Source organism: Leuciscus leuciscus, assembly GCF_965113295.1.
Source record: "Leuciscus leuciscus genome assembly, chromosome: 19".
NCBI classification, from domain to species: Eukaryota; Metazoa; Chordata; class Actinopteri; order Cypriniformes; family Leuciscidae; genus Leuciscus; species Leuciscus leuciscus.
In genome coordinates, this window is record NC_138743.1 from 2,924,351 (window position 1) to 2,943,804 (window position 19,454).

A 19,454-nucleotide genomic window follows, 5' to 3' on the forward strand; every position below is an offset into this window, starting at 1 on the left:
CCACCTGTATTTCATACACAGGCTCAAGCAGCACCAGAGAATCCAATGCGTTTTCCAACTCAGTCCTCTCAACAACAGCAACAGATTGTAAATTCTAACACAAGGTTGACACATTCTACATTACCCAGAATCAGTCATGATGGTGGACATGGACCTGGAATGCAGGGTGCACATGGATCGAGTTTACAGGATGGTTTGGAAGGAGGAAGTATCCTTAAGCTTATTGACAAGCAAAATGAAATTGCTGCCCTATTAGTTCAGCAACACAACTTGTCTTCACTTCCACCAAGGGAGGTCCCATTCTTTGATGGAGATCCATTGCATTATCACGACTTTATGCGAACATTCGAAGAGGTGGTGGAAAAGAAAGCAAGTGGCCATGCAGATTGCTTGCATTTCTTAGAACAGTATACTAGAGGGCAACCTAAAGAGCTTGTTCGAAGCTGTCAACTGATGATTCCTTCGCAAGGGTATATGAAGGCTAAGGCTTTGCTCAAGGAGCATTTCGGCAATGAGGTAAGAATAGCCTCATTTTACATGAAAAGAGCGCTCTCATGGCAAGCGATAAGATCTGAGGATGCTAAGGCTCTGCAGGACTACAGCTTATTTCTTAGGAGTTGCTGCAATGCAATGCAGAATATTTGTTTCATGAATGAGTTAAATCTTGCTTCTAATAAGCAAATTGTTCTTGCAAAACTTCCTTATAAGTTCAGAGAAAGATGGAGAATGGTGGCATATGATTTACAGGAAAGACGTAACCATCCAGCTTGCTTTTCTGATATTGTGGACTTTGTAGAAAGACAGGTAAAAATAGTCACAGATCCGGTATTCGGAAACATTCAAGATGTTCTGCCTAGTGGAGGTAGAAACCTGAATACCAAATTGCCTCATTCGAAACCTAAAAGTAGTTTTGCCACTACAGTCACTGCAAGTGGTGCAAAGGAGTGTGTTGGGAAGGCTGTGAATAAAACCTGTCTCTTCTGTGAAGGAGCACATATATTGGACTCATGTAAAAGGCTTGTTGAAAGATCTCATGCAGAAAAGATGAATTTTCTGAAGAAAAAGGGGATTTGTTTCGGTTGTTTATATACTGGACATTTCAGCCGTGATTAGCCCCGTTTACATGCACACTTTTTTGCTATTCTGATTAAGATCGTTCTGATTGACGGATTCCGGTTGACTGTTTACATGGGATGTTATCTAAACCGATCTGGTGTTTACATGTGCTGACGCTTTCAATCGAAATCATTTTGTGACATGCGCACACTTGTCTGCCGGATCTGGAAGCTCATCATTTTCCACGTTTTCAATCCTGTCAAGATGGTGCATCACTTAATCGTTGCGTTAGTTGTAGGCATTAGCCGCGTTTCCACTGTCGGGCCAGTGCAAGCCAGGGCTTTAAACGGCCGTGCCAGGCTAATAGCCTCGGGCCAGTAGCACCGTGCCCAAAATCTGCTGCGTTTCCACTGTGCCTCTCTGGAACAACGTCACACAAACCCATCATTTCACCAACAAAATGGAAGTTTTATCAGAAAACTAATCAGAAAGAAATCACTGGAAAGAGCATTACTGTGCTTTACCAGAGGTATACACGCAGAAGACCATGCCTGTAGGTAAAACCAACATCGCCACACAAGACGATCTTGCTTGTTGGCCTCATTTAAGTCATCTATGTTTGCCTTCAATTGATGCTGGTGTGGAGTTATTGATTGGCGCTAATGTGCCAGAGGCGTTGGAGCCATGGCAGATTATCCGCTGTCAAGACAGTGGCCCATATGCTATTAAAACCATGTTTGGATGGGCAGTTAATGGACCAATCAAGCGACAGGAAGAGTATGCTGTTAAGGAACATTCTCACATGACTGTCAATAGGATCACCGCTATGAAATTGGATGAGTTATGGGAGCAACAGTTCAAGGGTGACTTTCCTGAATGTGTTCAAGAGGAACAGCAAGGATTGTCAAAGGAAGATCATCAATTCATGGATTTTGTTTCACAGTCATCAAGACTGACCAATGGGCATTATTGCATTGGTCTTCCACTTAAAAACGAAAGGGTAGTCATGCCAAGGAATAGAGCAATCGTGGAACAACTTGCTCTGAATCTTAAAAGAAGGCTTCAAAGAAACACTTCTTTTCATGCTGACTATACTACCTTTATGGAGAGTGTCATCACTAACGGCCACTCTGAAAAGGTTCCCACAGCTGAACTGGAACGACTTGATGGACGCTTATGGTACATACCCCACCATGGTGTTTATCACCCTAAAAAGCAAAAGATCAGAGTGGTGTTTGATTGCGGAGCATCATATCAAGGAACATCATTGAATGAACAACTTTTGCAAGGTCCAGATTTAACAAGTCCGCTGGTGAGTGTTCTTGTGCGATTCAGAATGGAGTATGTTGCCATGATGGCTGACATAGAAACGATGTTTCATCAGGTTAAGGTAAATCCTTATGATTGTGATCTCTTGAGGTTTCTTTGGTGGACTGGAGGAAACATTGATGCCAATCTGGAAGAATACAGAATGGTTGTGCATTTATTTGGAGCAACATCATCTCCAAGTTGCACTAGCTATGCATTGAGAAAGTGTGCAGAGGACCATAAGGATCTGTATGATGCCAAGACTGTGGACATTGTCTTTAACAACTTCTATGTAGACGACTGTCTTGTATCTGTGTCTACAGACTCAGAAGCTGTTCGATTGTACCAGAAGTTTACGGAAATGTGTGCTAAAGGTGGATTCCGATTAACCAAATGGATAAGTAACAGCTGCACTGTGTTAAATGCCATCCCTGAGGAAGACAGAGACAAGAAAGTTAAGAACTTGGATTTGGAACATGACACGCTACCTTTGGAAAGAGCATTAGGTGTGCAGTGGTGTGCGGAGTCTGATGTTTTCAAGTTCAAGGTGACCATCAAGGACAGACCTCTTACTCGAAGAGGAATTCTTTCTATCATTAGTTCCATCTATGACCCTCTTGGCTTTCTGTCTCCTGTGATTTTACGTGCCAAAATGATACTTCAAGATTTGTGTAGAGAAAAAATTGGATGGGACAGCACTATTCCAACAGTGTACATTCAGCGATGGACAAGTTGGTTGGAGAAACTTCATGAATTGGAGAAATTTGATGTCCGCAGGTGCTTAAAGCCGGAAAACTTTGGAGAAGCTATATCTGCCCAATTGCATCACTTTTCGGACGCCAGTGAGAAGGGTTATGGCATGGTGTCGTATTTATTACTTCATAATGATCAACAATGTGCTCATTCCTGTCTTTTAATGAGTAAAGCAAGAGTAACACCTTTAAGACCTATCACTATCCCTCGTCTGGAGCTCACAGCTGCCACACTTGCTGGTCGCATAGATAAGTTGTGGAAGAGAGAGCTGAAGATGAAACTTCAGGATTCGGTATTTTGGACCGACAGCAATAAGCAATGTCCTCAAGTACATCCAAAATGAGACTTCCAGATTCAAATGCTTTGTAGCCAACCGAGTTGCTGAAATTCGAAGTGTTTCTGAAATCAGACAATGGAGGTATGTGAATTCATCCAACAATCCAGCTGACCTAGCATCCAGAGGTCTAAAGGTTGATTCATTCTTAAAGAACCAGATATGGATTTCTGGTCCTCCATTTCTTGTCCGACCACAAGAGTTGTGGCCCATGGATCCTACTGATGTAGGTGTGATGTCTTCTTGTGACCCAGAAGTGAAAAGGAGTGTTCTGGTGAATACTGTGCAAGTTCAACAAGAGTATGATTTTATGCCATATTTTAATTACTACTCTTCATGGATGCGATTGAAAAAAGGCGTAGCTTGGATCCTTCGATTCAGGAACATTCTATTTGATCTCAGCAAGGAAAGGAAAAGGTTGATGACTGCTTACTCTTATATGGACAAGTTGCAACGAGAGACTGTTGTTAAGAAAGAGATACAAAAATTTAGATCCAATATGCCTGCAAAATTGATGTCTTCAGATGAGTTGGAAAGAGCTGAATTGGAGATTATTCGTCTTTGCCACTGGCTAGTCTACGGAAAGATGGATTGGTAAAACAGAATAGTGAACTCTATAGACTTAATCCCGTGCTTAAATCAGATGTCATCAGAGTTGGTGGGCGACTGGACAAGGCTATGATGCCTGAAAAAGTTAAGCATCCAGTAATACTGGCCAAGGATCTACACATTTCAGATTTGATTCTGCGACAGATACATCATGACATACATTGTGGACGAAATTACATGCTGGCTAATTTACGGCAGAGATATTGGATCCCTGGTGCTAGCACAGCTATAAGAAGAATTATTTCCAAGTGTGTGGTCTGCAGACGTCTTCATGGAATCCCGGGTCATCAGCAGATGGCAGATTTTCCACAAGATAGAGTCACACCTGACAAACCACCATTCACGCATGTTGGAGTGGACTGCTTCGGTCCCTTTGAAGTTAAAAGGGGAAGGAGCGTTGTAAAACGTTATGGAGTGATATTCACATGTTTAACAATAAGAGCTGTTCACCTTGAAATAGCAAATTCTCTTGATACGGATTCTTTCATCCATGCATTAAGACGATTTATTGCACGTCGAGGACAAGTTGTCGAGATCCGTTCAGACAACGGGACAAACTTTGTTGGTGCCCAACGTGAACTGCAGGAGGCTATAAAAAACTGGAATCATAATCAGATCAATTAATTTTTGCTTCAAAAAGGAATTAAGTGGAACTTTAATCCCCCGGCTGGTTTGCACTTTGGAGGAATTTGGGAACGGCTTATAAGATCAGTAAGGAAGATTCTAAATTCTATCCTTAGAGGGCAAAGTTTAGACAAGGAAGGTCTTTACACACTTCTTTGTGAAATCGAATCAATCCTTAACAATCGTCCAATATCCAGAGCATCTCTGGATGTTAATGATTTGGAAGCCCTTACTCCAAACCATCTTCTCCTCTTAAAAACAAAGCCATCTTTATCACCGGGACTATTTAACAAGGACGATCTGTATTCACGACGACGTTGGCGACAGGTCCAATATATGGCGGATCTATTTTGGAAGAGATGGATCGGGGAGTACCTACTTCAACTACAAGAACGCCAGAAGTGGCTGGTGAAGAAACGCAATTTTCAAGTGGGAGATATTGTGCTTGTAGTGGATGATACTGCTCCAAGGAGTTCATGGATAATGGGCAAGATTATTCAGATCACAAAGGATAAAAAAGGATTGATACGTCAAGTAAGAATCAAGACCAAGAGTTCCTGCTTGACCAGACCCATTACTAAAGTTTGCCTACTTCTTGAAACGGAGGATTTTAACTAGGCTATTCTACGACCGACTGACTAATTGACTGACTGACTTGTGAGAGCTCTCAAATAACTTACTGAAGACTTTTGACTAAAGACCGTTTTGATTGACCTGTTTACTTCAGTTGATTACGGACATTGTTCACATTGAAGAATTGGACATTTACATACATACACACACATGTGTATACATTGCTTATTTGTGAAATAAAATTTTGCGATTATATGTATGCAGGTACATATTCAACGATGTGTAACTTGCATGATTGTGTTGTTTTATGATTATTACAGTTTTTGGGTGTAATAATCAGGGGCTGGAGTGTAGGTGCCAGGTTTGGGTTGTCTTTTATTTTGAAATTTTTATTTTCGGTTTGTTACGTCACTTGTTTTAGGTGCATATTACCTGTTAGTTTGCGTGTGGTTGGCATGGAGAAAGGGGGTGAGTAGCTGGGAATCTCACTTTCTGTTGACCGTTTTCATTTCATTTAAATTTATTTCATTTCATTTTGTTTACTTTACTGTCGTCATCATCTTCATGTTGCTGTTCTTTTCAATGTTATAATAAATCACCTGGATCAACAAGTGGAAACGCATCAATCTTTAATCCCTCTACTCAGCCTCTTAGCGGTTACTGGCTGCCGCTATACAGGACATCATAAAATTTGGATTACATACATTAATTTCTTATTCAAACAAAATCCTGTCATCCAGCCATCTCCTCCCTTCCTCTTTCATCCTCATCCTTTTCACTAAAAATGTGTTCTAGGTAGACAGATCAATACAGTACAAAGAACATAAAAAAATTTAGGATGTTGGAAAATAATATATTTTCTGTTAACCAAATGCTTTTTAATCTTTGCTATTGCTTTAATGCAAAGGAACAAGCGCGCAGTTATTTGCTGCGTTCAGCAGATTCTGAAGAAGCCAATAAAGTGTACAACACATTTCAGTTCACAGAGTGAGAAGTGAATAAAATTAATTGACCTAAAAATACATTTAAAGAATATTGTAAGTGTAATGCAGCGGACGAGGAGGGATCCATTTGCAGCTTTATTTAGAGTGGTCAGACAGGCAGGGTAAAACAACAGCAGACAGAACAACGGAGAGAACACAGAGCAGATCGGGGTCACAGGCAGAAGTCAGTGCAGGCAGCAAAAGGCAAAGTCCAATTAGCGATCCGGGTAAAGGCAGGCAGAGAACAATCAGGAGTCGAGATACACAGTCCAAGGTCAGTAAACGAGAACAGCAAACACAGGAATAAACGCTCAGAAATTGTACGCCGGGGCAATGCAATACTTCGCAGAGAAGTGGAGTGTGGAAGTGGCTTTTATGTGTGTGTGAATGAGGTGCAGGTGTGTGTGTAATCAGTGCAGTGCAGGTGTATGAAGTAATCAGTCCAGGTAGATGCAGGATGGGAATTGTAGTCTGTGAGTAAATATGATAGTCCGGTGTGGAGTGCCCTCTGGTGGCTCTCAAGGGCACTCCAGCTGGTGACCGTTACATAGCCACCTCCCCAAAGAGCGGCTTCCAGACGCTCAAACTGTCCAGGTGGGAGGTGGCCCGGAGGCGGATCCGGGGGCGGGATGGAGGGCCAGGTCCGTGGAGCGGAAGAGGACCTTGAGACTGCGGTAATACGGAAGGCCAGAGCGGAGCAGGCTGTGCAGGCGACCAGGGCGGAGCAGGCTGTGCAGGCGACCAGGGCGGAGCAGGCTGTGCAGGCGACCAGGGCGGAGCAGGCTGTGCAGGCGACCAGGGCGGAGCAGGCTGTGCAGGCGACCAGGGCGGAGCAGGCTGTGCAGGCGACCAGGGCGGAGCAGGCTGTGCAGGCGACCAGGGCGGAGCAGGCTGTGCAGGCGACCAGGGCGGAGCAGGCTGTGCAGGCGACCAGGGCGGAGCAGGCGACCAGGGCGGAGCAGGCGACCAGGGCGGAGCAGGCTGTGCAGGCGACCAGGGCGGAGCAGGCTGTGCAGGCAGCCACGGCGGTGAAGACCCCTCGGGCGGCCAGGGTGGAGACCCTTCAGGAGGCGACGACCCTTCGGGAGGCCAGGGAGGTGACCATGGCACAGGAACAGCCATTGGTTCAGGAACAGGAACAGACACCGGCTCAGGGACAGACACCGGCTCAGCGGCGGCCATCTTGTCCGAAGACACTGGCTCGTTGGAGACCATCTTGTCCTGAGACACTGGCTCGGTGGAGACCATCTTGTCCTGAGACACTGGCTCGGTGGTGGCCATCTTGTCCTGAGACACTGGCTTGGTGGTGGCCATCTTGTCCGAAGACACAGGCGTGGAGTCGGCCATCTTGTCCGAAGACACAGGCGTGGAGTCGGCCATCTTGTCCGAAGACACAGGCGTGGAAAGAGAAAGAGGAACAGATTCAGGCTCAGGAACAGATTCAGTCTCGGCGGGACGACGTGACGTGAAGCTCTGGCTCTGGCTAGGCAGGACTGACGTGAAGCTCTGGCTCGGCAGGACTGACGTGAAGCTCTGGCTCTGGCTCGGCAGGACTGACGTGAAGCTCTGGCTCTGGCTCTGGCTCTGGATCAGGATCAGTGCGCTCTGAGCTTGACGGGACCAGCGGCAGCGAGGGCTTTGAACTGGGTAGGACCAGCGGCGAAGAGGACTCTGAACTGGTTAGGACCAGCGGCAAAGAGGGCTTTGAACTGGACAGGACCAGCAGCGAAGAGGGCTCTGAGCTGGGCAGGACCAGCGGCGAAGAGGGCTCTGAGCTGGGCAGGACCAGCGGCGAAGAGGGCTTTGAACTGGGCAGGACCAGCGACAAAGAGGGCTCTGTGCTGGGCGGCAGGACCAGCGGTGAAGGCTTTGTGCTGGGCAGGACCAGCGGTGAAGGCTTTGTGCTGGGCAGGACCAGCGGTGAAGGCTTTGTGCTGGGCAGGACCAGCGGTGAAGGCTTTGTGCTGGGCAGGACCAGCGGTGAAGGCTTTGTGCTGGGCAGGACCAGCGGTGAAGGCTTTGTGCTGGGCAGGACCAGCGGTGAAGGCTTTGTGCTGGGCAGGACCAGCGGTGAAGGCTTTGTGCTGGGCAGGACCAGCGGTGAAGGCTTTGTGCTGGCGGGCATGACGCTTGCTGTCACAGACGCGGCGGGCATGACGCATACTGCTTTGGTCTCAGCAGATTTGGCGTGAAATGCGGGCTCGGCAGGACTGACGTGAAGCTCTGGCTCTGGCTCTGGCTCTGGATCAGGATCAGTGCGCTCTGAGCTTGACGGGACCAGCGGCAGCGAGGGCTTTGAACTGGGTAGGACCAGCGGCGAAGAGGACTCTGAACTGGTTAGGACCAGCGGCAAAGAGGGCTTTGAACTGGACAGGACCAGCAGCGAAGAGGGCTCTGAGCTGGGCAGGACCAGCGGCGAAGAGGGCTCTGAGCTGGGCAGGACCAGCGGCGAAGAGGGCTTTGAACTGGGCAGGACCAGCGACAAAGAGGGCTCTGTGCTGGGCGGCAGGACCAGCGGTGAAGGCTTTGTGCTGGGCAGGACCAGCGGTGAAGGCTTTGTGCTGGGCAGGACCAGCGGTGAAGGCTTTGTGCTGGGCAGGACCAGCGGTGAAGGCTTTGTGCTGGGCAGGACCAGCGGTGAAGGCTTTGTGCTGGGCAGGACCAGCGGTGAAGGCTTTGTGCTGGGCAGGACCAGCGGTGAAGGCTTTGTGCTGGGCAGGACCAGCGGTGAAGGCTTTGTGCTGGGCAGGACCAGCGGTGAAGGCTTTGTGCTGGGCAGGACCAGCGGTGAAGGCTTTGTGCTGGGCAGGACCAGCGGTGAAGGCTTTGTGCTGGGCAGGACCAGCGGTGAAGGCTTTGTGCTGGGCAGGACCAGCGGTGAAGGCTTTGTGCTGGGCAGGACCAGCGGTGAAGGCTTTGTGCTGGGCAGGACCAGCGGTGAAGGCTTTGTGCTGGCGGGCATGACGCTTGCTGTCACAGACGCGGCGGGCATGACGCATACTGCTTTGGTCTCAGCAGATTTGGCGTGAAGTGCGGGCTCGGCTGGACTGGCGTGAAGTGCAGGCTCGGCTGGACTGGCGTGAAGTGCAGGCTCGGCTGGACTGGCGTGAAGTGCAGGCTCGGCTGGACTGGCGTGAAGTGCAGGCTCGGCTGGACTGGCGTGAAGTGCAGGCTCGGCTGGACTGGCGTGAAGTGCAGGCTCGGCAGGAAGATACTCAGGCAGGAAGGTCTCGGTGAAACATGATTTATGCAGGATAGTCTCGGCGGGACGAGACTCCTGCACGATGGCCCTTATGGCAACACGTACAGACCTCAGCGGGGAATCGGCCACACTGGATACCAGTCCTGGACGATAATAGACCGATCCGGTGACTAGCTTGATGGCTGGCATGACGGGAACAGTCTCTGGAAACGCCCCCTCAGCAGTAGAGGGCTCTGGGAATTCTGCTAAGACGTAACAAGGCTCTAGAAGATCTGCTGAGAAGTGACAAGGCTCTGGAAGATCTGCTGAGAAGTGACAGGGCTCTGGAAGATCTGTTGAGACGTGATAAGACTCTGGTGCGGCTGCCATTACAGGCGCGGAAGTAATGGTGCATTCCTCTGCGCCTCCCACGGTGAACGCTGAACCAACAGTCAACAAGGCATAGTTCATAAACTGACTGAGAGATGAACGGGGACCCTCACGGATTAAACGTGATCTGAGCGGCAGATTAATGCCCTCACAAAAGAAATCTATGAGTACACAATCCGGCATATCAGAATAGTAGGCGAGATCTAAATACTCTTGGATATAATCCTCAAGTGATCGAGAGCCCTGCTTAAGGGTTAATAACATTAGTGCATTGTCCAAACCTGGCCGATATTCACAGGGAAAGCCACTGGATCCTTGTAGTGGCGAAGTATTCTGTAATGATGCAGCGGACGAGGAGGGATCCATTTGCAGCTTTATTTAGAGTGGTCAGACAGGCAGGGTAAAACAACAGCAGACAGAACAACGGAGAGAACACAGAGCAGATCGGGGTCACAGGCAGAAGTCAGGGCAGGCAGCAAAAGGCAAAGTCCAATTAGCGATCCGGGTAAAGGCAGGCAGAGAACAATCAGGAGTCGAGATACACAGTCCAAGGTCAGTAAACGAGAACAGCAAACACAGGAATAAACGCTCAGAAATTGTACGCCGGGGCAATGCAATACTTCACAGAGAAGTGGAGTGTGGAAGTGGCTTTTATGTGTGTGTGAATGAGGTGCAGGTGTGTGTGTAATCAGTGCAGTGCAGGTGTATGAAGTAATCAGTCCAGGTAGATGCAGGATGGGAATTGTAGTCTGTGAGTAAATATGATAGTCCGGTGTGGAGTGCCCTCTGGTGGCTCTCAAGGGCACTCCAGCTGGTGACCGTTACAGTAACCCAAGGCAGATTTCCTGTTGGAAAAAGCAATCGACCCCTGGAGGGCCAACGAGTTAACGTCAAATCAGATGAAACACAAAGAAAAGGGAGGCAAAACAGTGCAAAGTGAACAGAAAAGTAAATAGCATGCAGTGGAAAGTCATTTACATTACATTTAGTCATTTAGCAGACGCTTTTGTCCAAAGCGACTTACAAATTAGGACCAAGTCATCGTGAAGAGGCAAAAACAATGCAAGAAATGTTCAATATGTTTACCAACAAGAAAGCAGAAAGTGCCCAGCTTATGGACAAACTTGCAAAGCATGCAACAAAATAAACCACTTTGCAAAGTGATGAACAAGATTATTTCTTTGTTGGAACCACTGATGTGCAAACAAGACAGACAATGAAAAATGTGCACCTGGTCATCACTGAAACACAAAGGGAAAAAGACAAATGGACTGAAAGCCTGAAAATTAACAACAAGAACGTTACATTTAAATTAGACACTGGAGCAGCATGTAATGTAATAGTCACTGGAAACTCAAAAAATCTCACTTAATTACATCTTCTGGCCACAAGATGTCACCTGTGGGACAAGTTTACCTGACCTTCACCTACAGAAACCAAAAGCACAAAATTCAATTTCAAGTCTTGCATCTTCACTAAAGTTCAAATGTAAAAAAATATAGCGCATATTTCAAAGATGCTGCACTTAGATACTGAATAATCACACGTCTTAGGCCAAATCATCAATTGGAATTATTCGGGATTCAATCAAACAAAAGTGCTCATGTAAGTGAAATAAGCATCTCCAGCATACATTATAGACAGCACCTGTAGAGCCCCCTCAGATTTGAGGCAACTGCATTTTTTTAAGGTAACTTCCAAAAACAACATTGACAGCGACAGAAACAAACTGTTCCATTAAGGGGTGATATTTCCCCGCCTTAAATTGATTTCCAGGGGTATTTTTATAGAACCTTTTTAAATGTACACATCATCATGTGTCAAATTCTTAAAGTACCCCTGTGGTGAAAATCAAGCTTTTAAATGTTGTTTATATGTCTATGTGGTGTTTTTAATATGCTTTAAGACAATTATGCATGTGTAAATTCATAAGTCAACACCATTGCGGAGTATTTCCTTCTTAAAACTGCAGTGAACCAAAGTCTTAAAAATGTGGTTTGAAATCGTTGGCATTTCTGATATCACAAACGTACTCGGTTACTAATGTAACCTCGGTTCTCTGAGAGTAACAGGAAAGAGTATTGCGTCTGCTAGACGCTATGGGAAAACTCCTTTTCTTGTGAATATTAAAGCCTTTACTTTAAAACGCATTGCAGCTGCACAGCCAGCACAGTGCAGAGCTGAATAGCATGCTGATTGGCCTGGCTGCGGGAACTGCACAAACCTATGGCGAAGCGGCGAGTACACGCTAACCTATCAGGGCGCTTTCCGTCTCGTGTGCGCCAAAACCCGCCAAATTGAGCGTGGCTGCTTACTATACAAGCGGCCCATTTTTATAGGAATCAGGTTAAATCCACTGAAGCGACAGTTCCTGAACGTGAAGCTCAAAAGCACGGCATTCTACGCAATACTCGTTCCCGTTACTCTCAGGGAACCGAGGTCACGTTAGTAACTGAGTACGTTCCCTTTCAAAAACGGTTCACTCGTATTGCGTCTGCTAGACGCTATGGGAACCTATTTCAAAAAGCCGTGCTATTAGCTGACGACTTCGCTCTGATCTACCGTCTGGGGCTGTGGAGCCTGAGGCTTATAGTAGAACTAAAAGTCAAAATCCAATGGGGAACGGACCAATGTCGAGCCCGAGAAGGGATACCTAGAGGTTTGGACCCTTCAGGGCTTCCTAAATAAGTGTCCCGTTATTTAGAAACTCACCAGAGAGGAGGTCATAGAGTGAATCAGAGTAAATAAGAGATGTTGGAGATGTGAGAGAGCACATCAAGCAGCGCAATGTGACCTCAAGAGGCTCTGTGATGTGTGTCAAGGGAAAGTATCTGAGAGTCCTGCATGATGCCAACGCATACCCCAACACTGAGCAGCCAAAGGCTGAACGTTTTCTAGTGAGCACCAGTATGAAAGTTCTCTACCTGGACAGACCATCTGCCCACTATAGTGTTTTGCTGAAAGCCGTTAGAGTGCTCCTGTGCAAAAGAGACAGGACACTAGACACTTACGCAGTTCTGGATGATGGGTCAGAGTGCACAATGCTCCTCCCTGAGGTGGTTGACAAACTGGGCCTGGGCCCCATCTAATTACCCCTTTCGAGCCAGAGAGAATGGCTCCTCCTGGAGGTCTAGCAGCCATTCATACGAGACTGGGATGGACACTTCAAGGACCCGCACACCTTACCCAGTGGGCACCAAGCATCCAGCAGTGTCTTTTCACTAGTGTCTCACCCCAGACGACGGAGCTGATGCAGAATGTGGAGAAGCTCTGGAAGATGGACATACAGTACTGCCATACCAGAGCAGCAAACTAGCAATGAGGTAGAAGCAGGATAAGGAAGCAGCTTTACAGTGATAACAGGAAAATAATGCAACAAAGTTTGTTTTGGCTGTACAGCAGCTCCAGAAGAAAATGGTGCCATTGTCCAGCTTAAGTAAGTTCAGTGCTAATTCATTTCTGTTGTATAAAAAAGTTATTAATTTAGTTAATTTATCTATACAGCAGCTCTAGAGAAAACAGTGATTTCATCGTCCAGCTCAGTTCAGTTCTCAAACAATGGTGTCAATGCAGGCAGATCAGTAATACTGTTAAACGTTAACTGTCCCCAACTAAGCAAGCCATAGGCAACAGTGACAAGGAACCCTAACTCCATCAGGTGACAGAATGGAGAAAAAAAACCTTGGGAATAACCAAGCTCAGTCGAGGGGCCAGTTCTCCTCAGGCCAAAAAACGAACATGGTTAAGATTCAGGCAGCATTACAGGTCAGAAGTCAGTTTGTGTATCAGGAGCATTCAAAATATTTATCCAGTTCCATCTGGTTGAAGATCGGATTCATCACGCCGGTATGGAGGCGGGTTTATTGAAGATCAGTGCCACTGGCTGTTGTGTTGATGTGGTCTTCACATGGGAGAGTCTAGTTGACACAATCCTGGCTGACATTCAGGCCTGAGTTGTGGTCGTGTCGTTGTGTGTCTAGGCACAGGTCCTAAGACTAATATTAGCGTAAATGCCATTCTTCTTCTGATGTAACGAGTACATCAGGTGTTATGGGAAGTATTCCGGTTCCGGCTGACCTAATTTATGCAGCCTACAATCATTTAACTGATTTGAGTAATAGAAATATTGATCATTATTCTTTATGCTCCTCCCAACCATTCTTTCACAATTTGAGCCTGATAAATCTTGACATTGTTATCCTGAAATATGGCCATGATGTGTCTTCCTACATGTATTGTTTAAGAAAAGAAAAGCTATACACTCCATCAATTAGGCTTAGAAGAACTGTTGCCAAACATATATCATGCTAAAAACATAATAATCACAGCAATAATGATCCAATCATAGACTCTTAAGAATTTGCCTTTTTAAATCCAAACAGCGACTTTTTTTTTTTTTGGCTGGGCAGTGTATATACACTGACTGAATAATGAATACTCATTACAAGTCATTACAAGTTGCATTTTCAGTTGAATTTGGGGAAACCACTTGAAACATTTGTTGTGTTGAGCTATTTCAAATACTTGTTTGATTTGTTCATTGCAAACAGCTGAAGTCTGTAAATCTTGCCAATAAACCTGGGCCCGTAGGCTATTCATAAAAAAATCTCGTAGAAATGTGGGTGTTTACTCTTTAAAATTAAATAAAAATCCTAGTAAAGAAAAAAGTAATTCAGAAAGCATTTTAACCCTTAAAAGAGGTCTTAAGGTCAAAATTGTTAGGAGTACGGATGAGGACTTATAAGAGGCTTAAGAGTTTCTTTAGCAGAAGAGAAAATGGCAGAAAGACAAAGGAGAAGAAATGTTTTGCAGACAATGGATGACAGTGAGTTAATAAGATGCATATATATAGATTAGATCGTGCAGGGATCACGTTTGTGTCTTATTAGAGACACGCTAACATCTCTGACACAGCGCAGAAATGTCGTAGCGCCAGAAATTAAAGTAATCACTACATTAAGATATTTGGCAACTGGGAAAATGCAACAATGCAGCAGTGATGATTTGGGTCTGTCACAGCCTTCTGTAAGCAGAGTGATCACACAAACAATTACAGCACTTTCAGAACCTCTTATTGTGTCGCAGTTCATTTCATTTCCACTGGACATTACTACCTTGCAGGCTCAAAAAACTGCATTCATGAATATAGCAGGCTGTCCTGGTGCACACACTCAGGGGGAATGAGCAGTTAATAATTTATTATTAACTGCTATAAGCTCCCATGTCTGCTTCTTGCCCCGTGCTGTGACACCCGGCCCGAATTTTCCTTTAAGGGTGGCCTTCTGTTCATCCATTAACTGGGCTAACAGTAAACACTGTTCCTCTGTCCAGTCGGGCTTTCTCGTCGTCCTTGTTTTTGAGTCCATGTTTGCTACATTAAAACCAACATTCAAACCACCACTTAAATAGACATGCCAGCAATCAGTGTAATTGGAAAGAGTGGAACACTTTTTATCATTCTAAGCCAATCAAATACCTTATAGGAAATGAACAGCATAAAAAAAAAAAAAGGATTTATATACATATATATAATGTGTGTGTGTGTGTGTGTGAGTAGACCCTATACTTAAAATCGCTCTCTTTTTTTTCCCTTCTTGGACTACCAACCAATCACAGTCTTCAAAAGATTGTGTCATACGTAGCAACGGGGTCAGCCCCGCCTCCTCACTAAGATGAACGTTTTTGTCTTTTCCTTGCTCCGAGTTGCTCTTAAGCTAAGACTCCTACGTAGAAGTTTTTTAACTAAATTAGGAGTTTTCTGATAGGATTCTTAGAAGCTTTAAGAATACGGGCCCTGATTTGCAATGGAGGTTGAACAATAACTGTATATCATTAGAAGGTTTGTATAAAAAAAAATTTGCTTAAATGATTGTAGAAAACAAAGTTGTTAATTGAGTGTGGGTTATTATATCTGAAAATATATAGCAGTTGATTTTAATAGTTTTGACTCTGCTGTTAATTTTAACATTATATAATGTACAGTAGGCCTACCCAAGAGAGAGGGTTTTGTGTATAGTTTATTAAGTTTCTGGAAGGCCACACAGCCCTGCAGTGTTTAGCTTCAACCCTAATTAAACACATCTGATCCAGCTATTCAAGTTCTTCAGGATTACTTGAAACTTCCAGGCAGGTGTGTGCAGGACAGTGGCCCTCCGGGACTGGAGTTTGACATGTGCTAATGATAATTAATGAAATTTTTTTCCTTAAGAAAAATTTATATGTACCTGAAATGTTTCCAAATACTGTGTGTGTGTGTGTGTGTGTGTGTGTGTGTGTGTGTGTGTGTGTGTGTGTGTGTGTGTGTGTGTGTGTGTCCATTAGGGCGTGTTTTCAGCAGTATGGTCTGCGATACACAGCTGTCATCCCTACCAACATATTTGGACCACATGACAACTTCAACATTGAGGACTGCCACGTGATGCCGGGGTTGGTACACAAGACGTACCTGGCAAAGAGTGAGACATGTTTAACTCTCTGGAACAATCTGAAGCCACAGTCACATTCAGAGTGTCCCACATGTTGGTAAATTTGCATGTGTTTGTGTATTTTGTAGAGGAAGGTAAACCTCTGCAGGTCTGGGGTTCAGGTCGCGCCCTGCGTCAGTTCATTTATTCTGTGGATCTGGCTCGTCTGTTTGTGTGGGTTTTGAGGGAGTATGACGAGGTGGAGCCCATCATTGCGTCAGGTACTCGACGAGTGTTTGACATCACACATATTGGATCTGTTTCATCAGAGCTCAATGGCTGATCAAATATCAAGATCATGTCTCTCTTGATTTTCTTTGCCTTTGTGTCTTTCTCTCTAGTTGGAGAGGAGGATGAGTTGACCATAAAGGACGCTGTGGACGCTGTGGTTGAAGGGTTTGGGTTTAAAGGTGAAGTGATTGTATCCTTTCGAATATAAACATTGTCTGCAGTTATTTTTTACAGCTGACAGAACTGCTATCTTTGTTCTGTGGAACTCAACATATATTTTGCATAATGTCCCGATTGTTCTTGAGCTATTGAGCTTTAAACCCTTTAACCCTTAACTAACCGCTCTCAGTATGACACTAGCAAATCAGACGGCCAGATCAAGAAAACCGCCAGTAACGCCAAACTACGCAAATACCTGCCAGACTTCAAGTTCACACCGTTCAAAGCAGGTGATCAATCTTCACTTCTCGCTTCTGCAATTACTAAATGTTTTTTCAATAGTAGTAAAAAGCAGAGACCAAAACAAGAACCTTTATAAATGCATTCCTTTTACAGCCGTCAAGGAGACGTGCGATTGGTTAGCGGCCAATTATGACATCGTCCGTAAATGAAGATCTTCACGCGGTGGGGGAGCATCTTAATGCTGGATACCAATGATTTATCCGATTTTTTTTTAAACGAATTTGTCAATCAGGGTATGTTCTGGGTTTATTGTCTAATGATCTGTACTGTGAATTGCTATAATACACTCATATTTTAAATCATGTTGTTTAATGTCTTTTTTATATACAGAATTTTTGTAACATTTTAAGGTTGCCAAATTCATACATGTCTAGAAAATCAGCAGTTTTCATTTCAGTTTTCAAGTTTTTCTTGTGGAAAATTTCAAGAGACTTTCATCCAAATCCAAGTCATGAAGAGAAGTTAGATTTACAAATATAAATGAAGAAAAAGCAGGACACTCTTGCTGCTGTCACTTTAAGACTATACAATATGACTGGGCTATTCAATTGGCGGCCCGGAAGCAACCTCCGAGTGGCCCAAGTATCCACTTAGATAGAAAGGACTCGTGCCTGCAGAGCCGGCACCTCCAAGTTGTAAAACCTCACAAATGTGGACGGCGTGGACCAGCTGGCCGCCGCACAAATGTCTTCAATTGGTACACCACTGGACCATGCCCCTTGTGGAATGAGCCCTGACGCCTATGGGGCATTGAAGGCCCATTGAAGTGTAGGCCAAATAGATAGCATTCACTATCCAATGTGACAATCTTTGCTTTGTGACCGGGAGCCCTTTGGTGCGGCCGCCGAAGCATATGAAGAGCTGTTCTGTCTGCCAGAACGGGACAGAACGCTCTATATAAATTCTGAGAACCCTGACGGGGCAGAGTAGACTTAATTCCCAATCATTTTGCGACAGGGGAAGGGCAGATAGCGAAATGACCTGGTCCCTGAACGGAGTTGAGAGCACCTTGGGTACATAGCCATGTCTAGGTTTGAGGACGACTTTGGAGTCGTTGGGCCCAAACTCAAGACAGGAAGTGTTCATGGAGAGTGCTTGAAAATCACCCACTCGCTTGACCTAAGCTAAGGCGAGAAGGAGTGCGGTCTTGAGCGAAAGTGGCTTTAAGTCAGTCGACTGAAGCGGCTTGCAAGGGGGTCCCCTAAGGGCCCTGAGGACCGTGGATAGGTCCCATGAGGGAGGACAAGGCGGGTTCAGCCTCCTGGCCCCCTTGAGGAAGCGTACGACCAGGTCACTCTTTCCTAAGGATTGGCCGGCCACAGGAGCATGGAAGACTGCTATGGCCACCACGTATACTTTGAGCATGGAGGGAGTATGACCCGCATCCATTAGCTCTTGTAGAAAAGAAAGTACCACTAGTAATTCACATGAGTAGGGGTCTAGGTTCCAAGCTGAGCACCAGCTGGTGAACACTGACCATTTAAGGGCATAGAGGCGTCTCGTAGACGTAGCTCTCGCCTCGGTAACTGCTTAGGACTCTATCCGAGAGGTTCCTGGGTACCCGTTGAGGGGCCACACATGGAGGGCCCACAAGTTGGGACGGGGGTGCCAGAGTGAGGAGGTCCTCCCTCAGTGGTATCGGCCACGGGGCAGTTTCTAGCAGCTACATCAAAAAAAGTTTGGGTCCGCCAGAGAGGGGATATTAGGAGGACTGCACGCTTGTTCTCCCTGATCCGTTCGATGGCCTGGGGGAGCATCAATACCGTAGGGAATGCATAAAGGCGACATTCGTGGGCCAGCGCATTCCCTGTTCTTTGAAAAGAATGTTGGGCATTGAGAGTTGTCTTCTGAGGCGAAGAGGTCTACCTCTGCCCTCCCGAAGATACTCCAGATCAGTTGAACTGTTTGGGGGTGGAGAGACCATTCCACGGGGGGAACGTTGTCTCGAGATAGCATGTCTGCTCCCTGGTTCAGTATACCCGGTACATGCGCTGCTCTTAGCGAGCGCAGGTTGGTGTGTGCCAATATCAGGAGCTGTCTGGCCATGGTGTACAGGTTGTTCGACCTGAGCCCACCCTGGCGATTTATATATGACACCACTGCCATGTTGTCCATCCGGACCAAGACGTGGTGTCACGCCAGACTCGGAAGGAAGGTTTCTAGGGCTAGAAAGACTGCTCTCATTTCGAGGCAGTTGATATGTAGGGGTTTCTCCGAGCTCGACCAGAGGCCGGAGATTGGCCTGCCCTCGCACAGAGTCCCCCAACCTAGGTTGGAGGCATCTGTCGAAACAACTTTCCTCGTCGAGATTAGACCCATGCTTACACCAGACTGGTACCAGCTGCCGTTTTTCCAAGGGGCCAGGGCTTTGGTACAGCCGTGGTTTACCCTGATGCGTAGGTGGCCAGACCGCCAAGCATGAGCCGGAAATCGGGGCTTCAGCCAGCGCTGCAGGGGGCGCACATGCAGTAGGCCTAATTGGAGTA

General features: G+C 46.0%; 2 protein-coding genes across 3 annotated transcripts in view; both read left to right on the forward strand.

Moving 5' to 3' along the window:
- LOC309482070 (GDP-L-fucose synthase-like) overlaps positions 1-19,454 on the forward strand; it is an 84,200-nt gene that overhangs the window by 57,378 nt on the left and 7,368 nt on the right. The window contains exons 6-10 of one of the 2 annotated variants that reach the window (XM_082147285.1): positions 16,133-16,266; positions 16,365-16,496; positions 16,617-16,696; positions 16,856-16,955; positions 17,062-17,270. In XM_082147285.1, coding sequence (XP_082003411.1) covers positions 16,133-16,266; positions 16,365-16,496; positions 16,617-16,696; positions 16,856-16,955; positions 17,062-17,117 — 502 coding nt within the window. In that variant the 3' untranslated portion in view covers positions 17,118-17,270. Of the gene's footprint in view, positions 1-16,132; positions 16,267-16,364; positions 16,497-16,616; positions 16,697-16,855; positions 16,956-17,061; positions 17,271-19,454 lie in introns of those variants that run through there. The other variant, XM_082147284.1, reaches the window with a different exon arrangement.
- LOC309482079 (GDP-L-fucose synthase-like) overlaps positions 1-19,454 on the forward strand; it is a 274,578-nt gene that overhangs the window by 57,117 nt on the left and 198,007 nt on the right. The gene's annotated exons all lie outside the window — the stretch shown is intronic.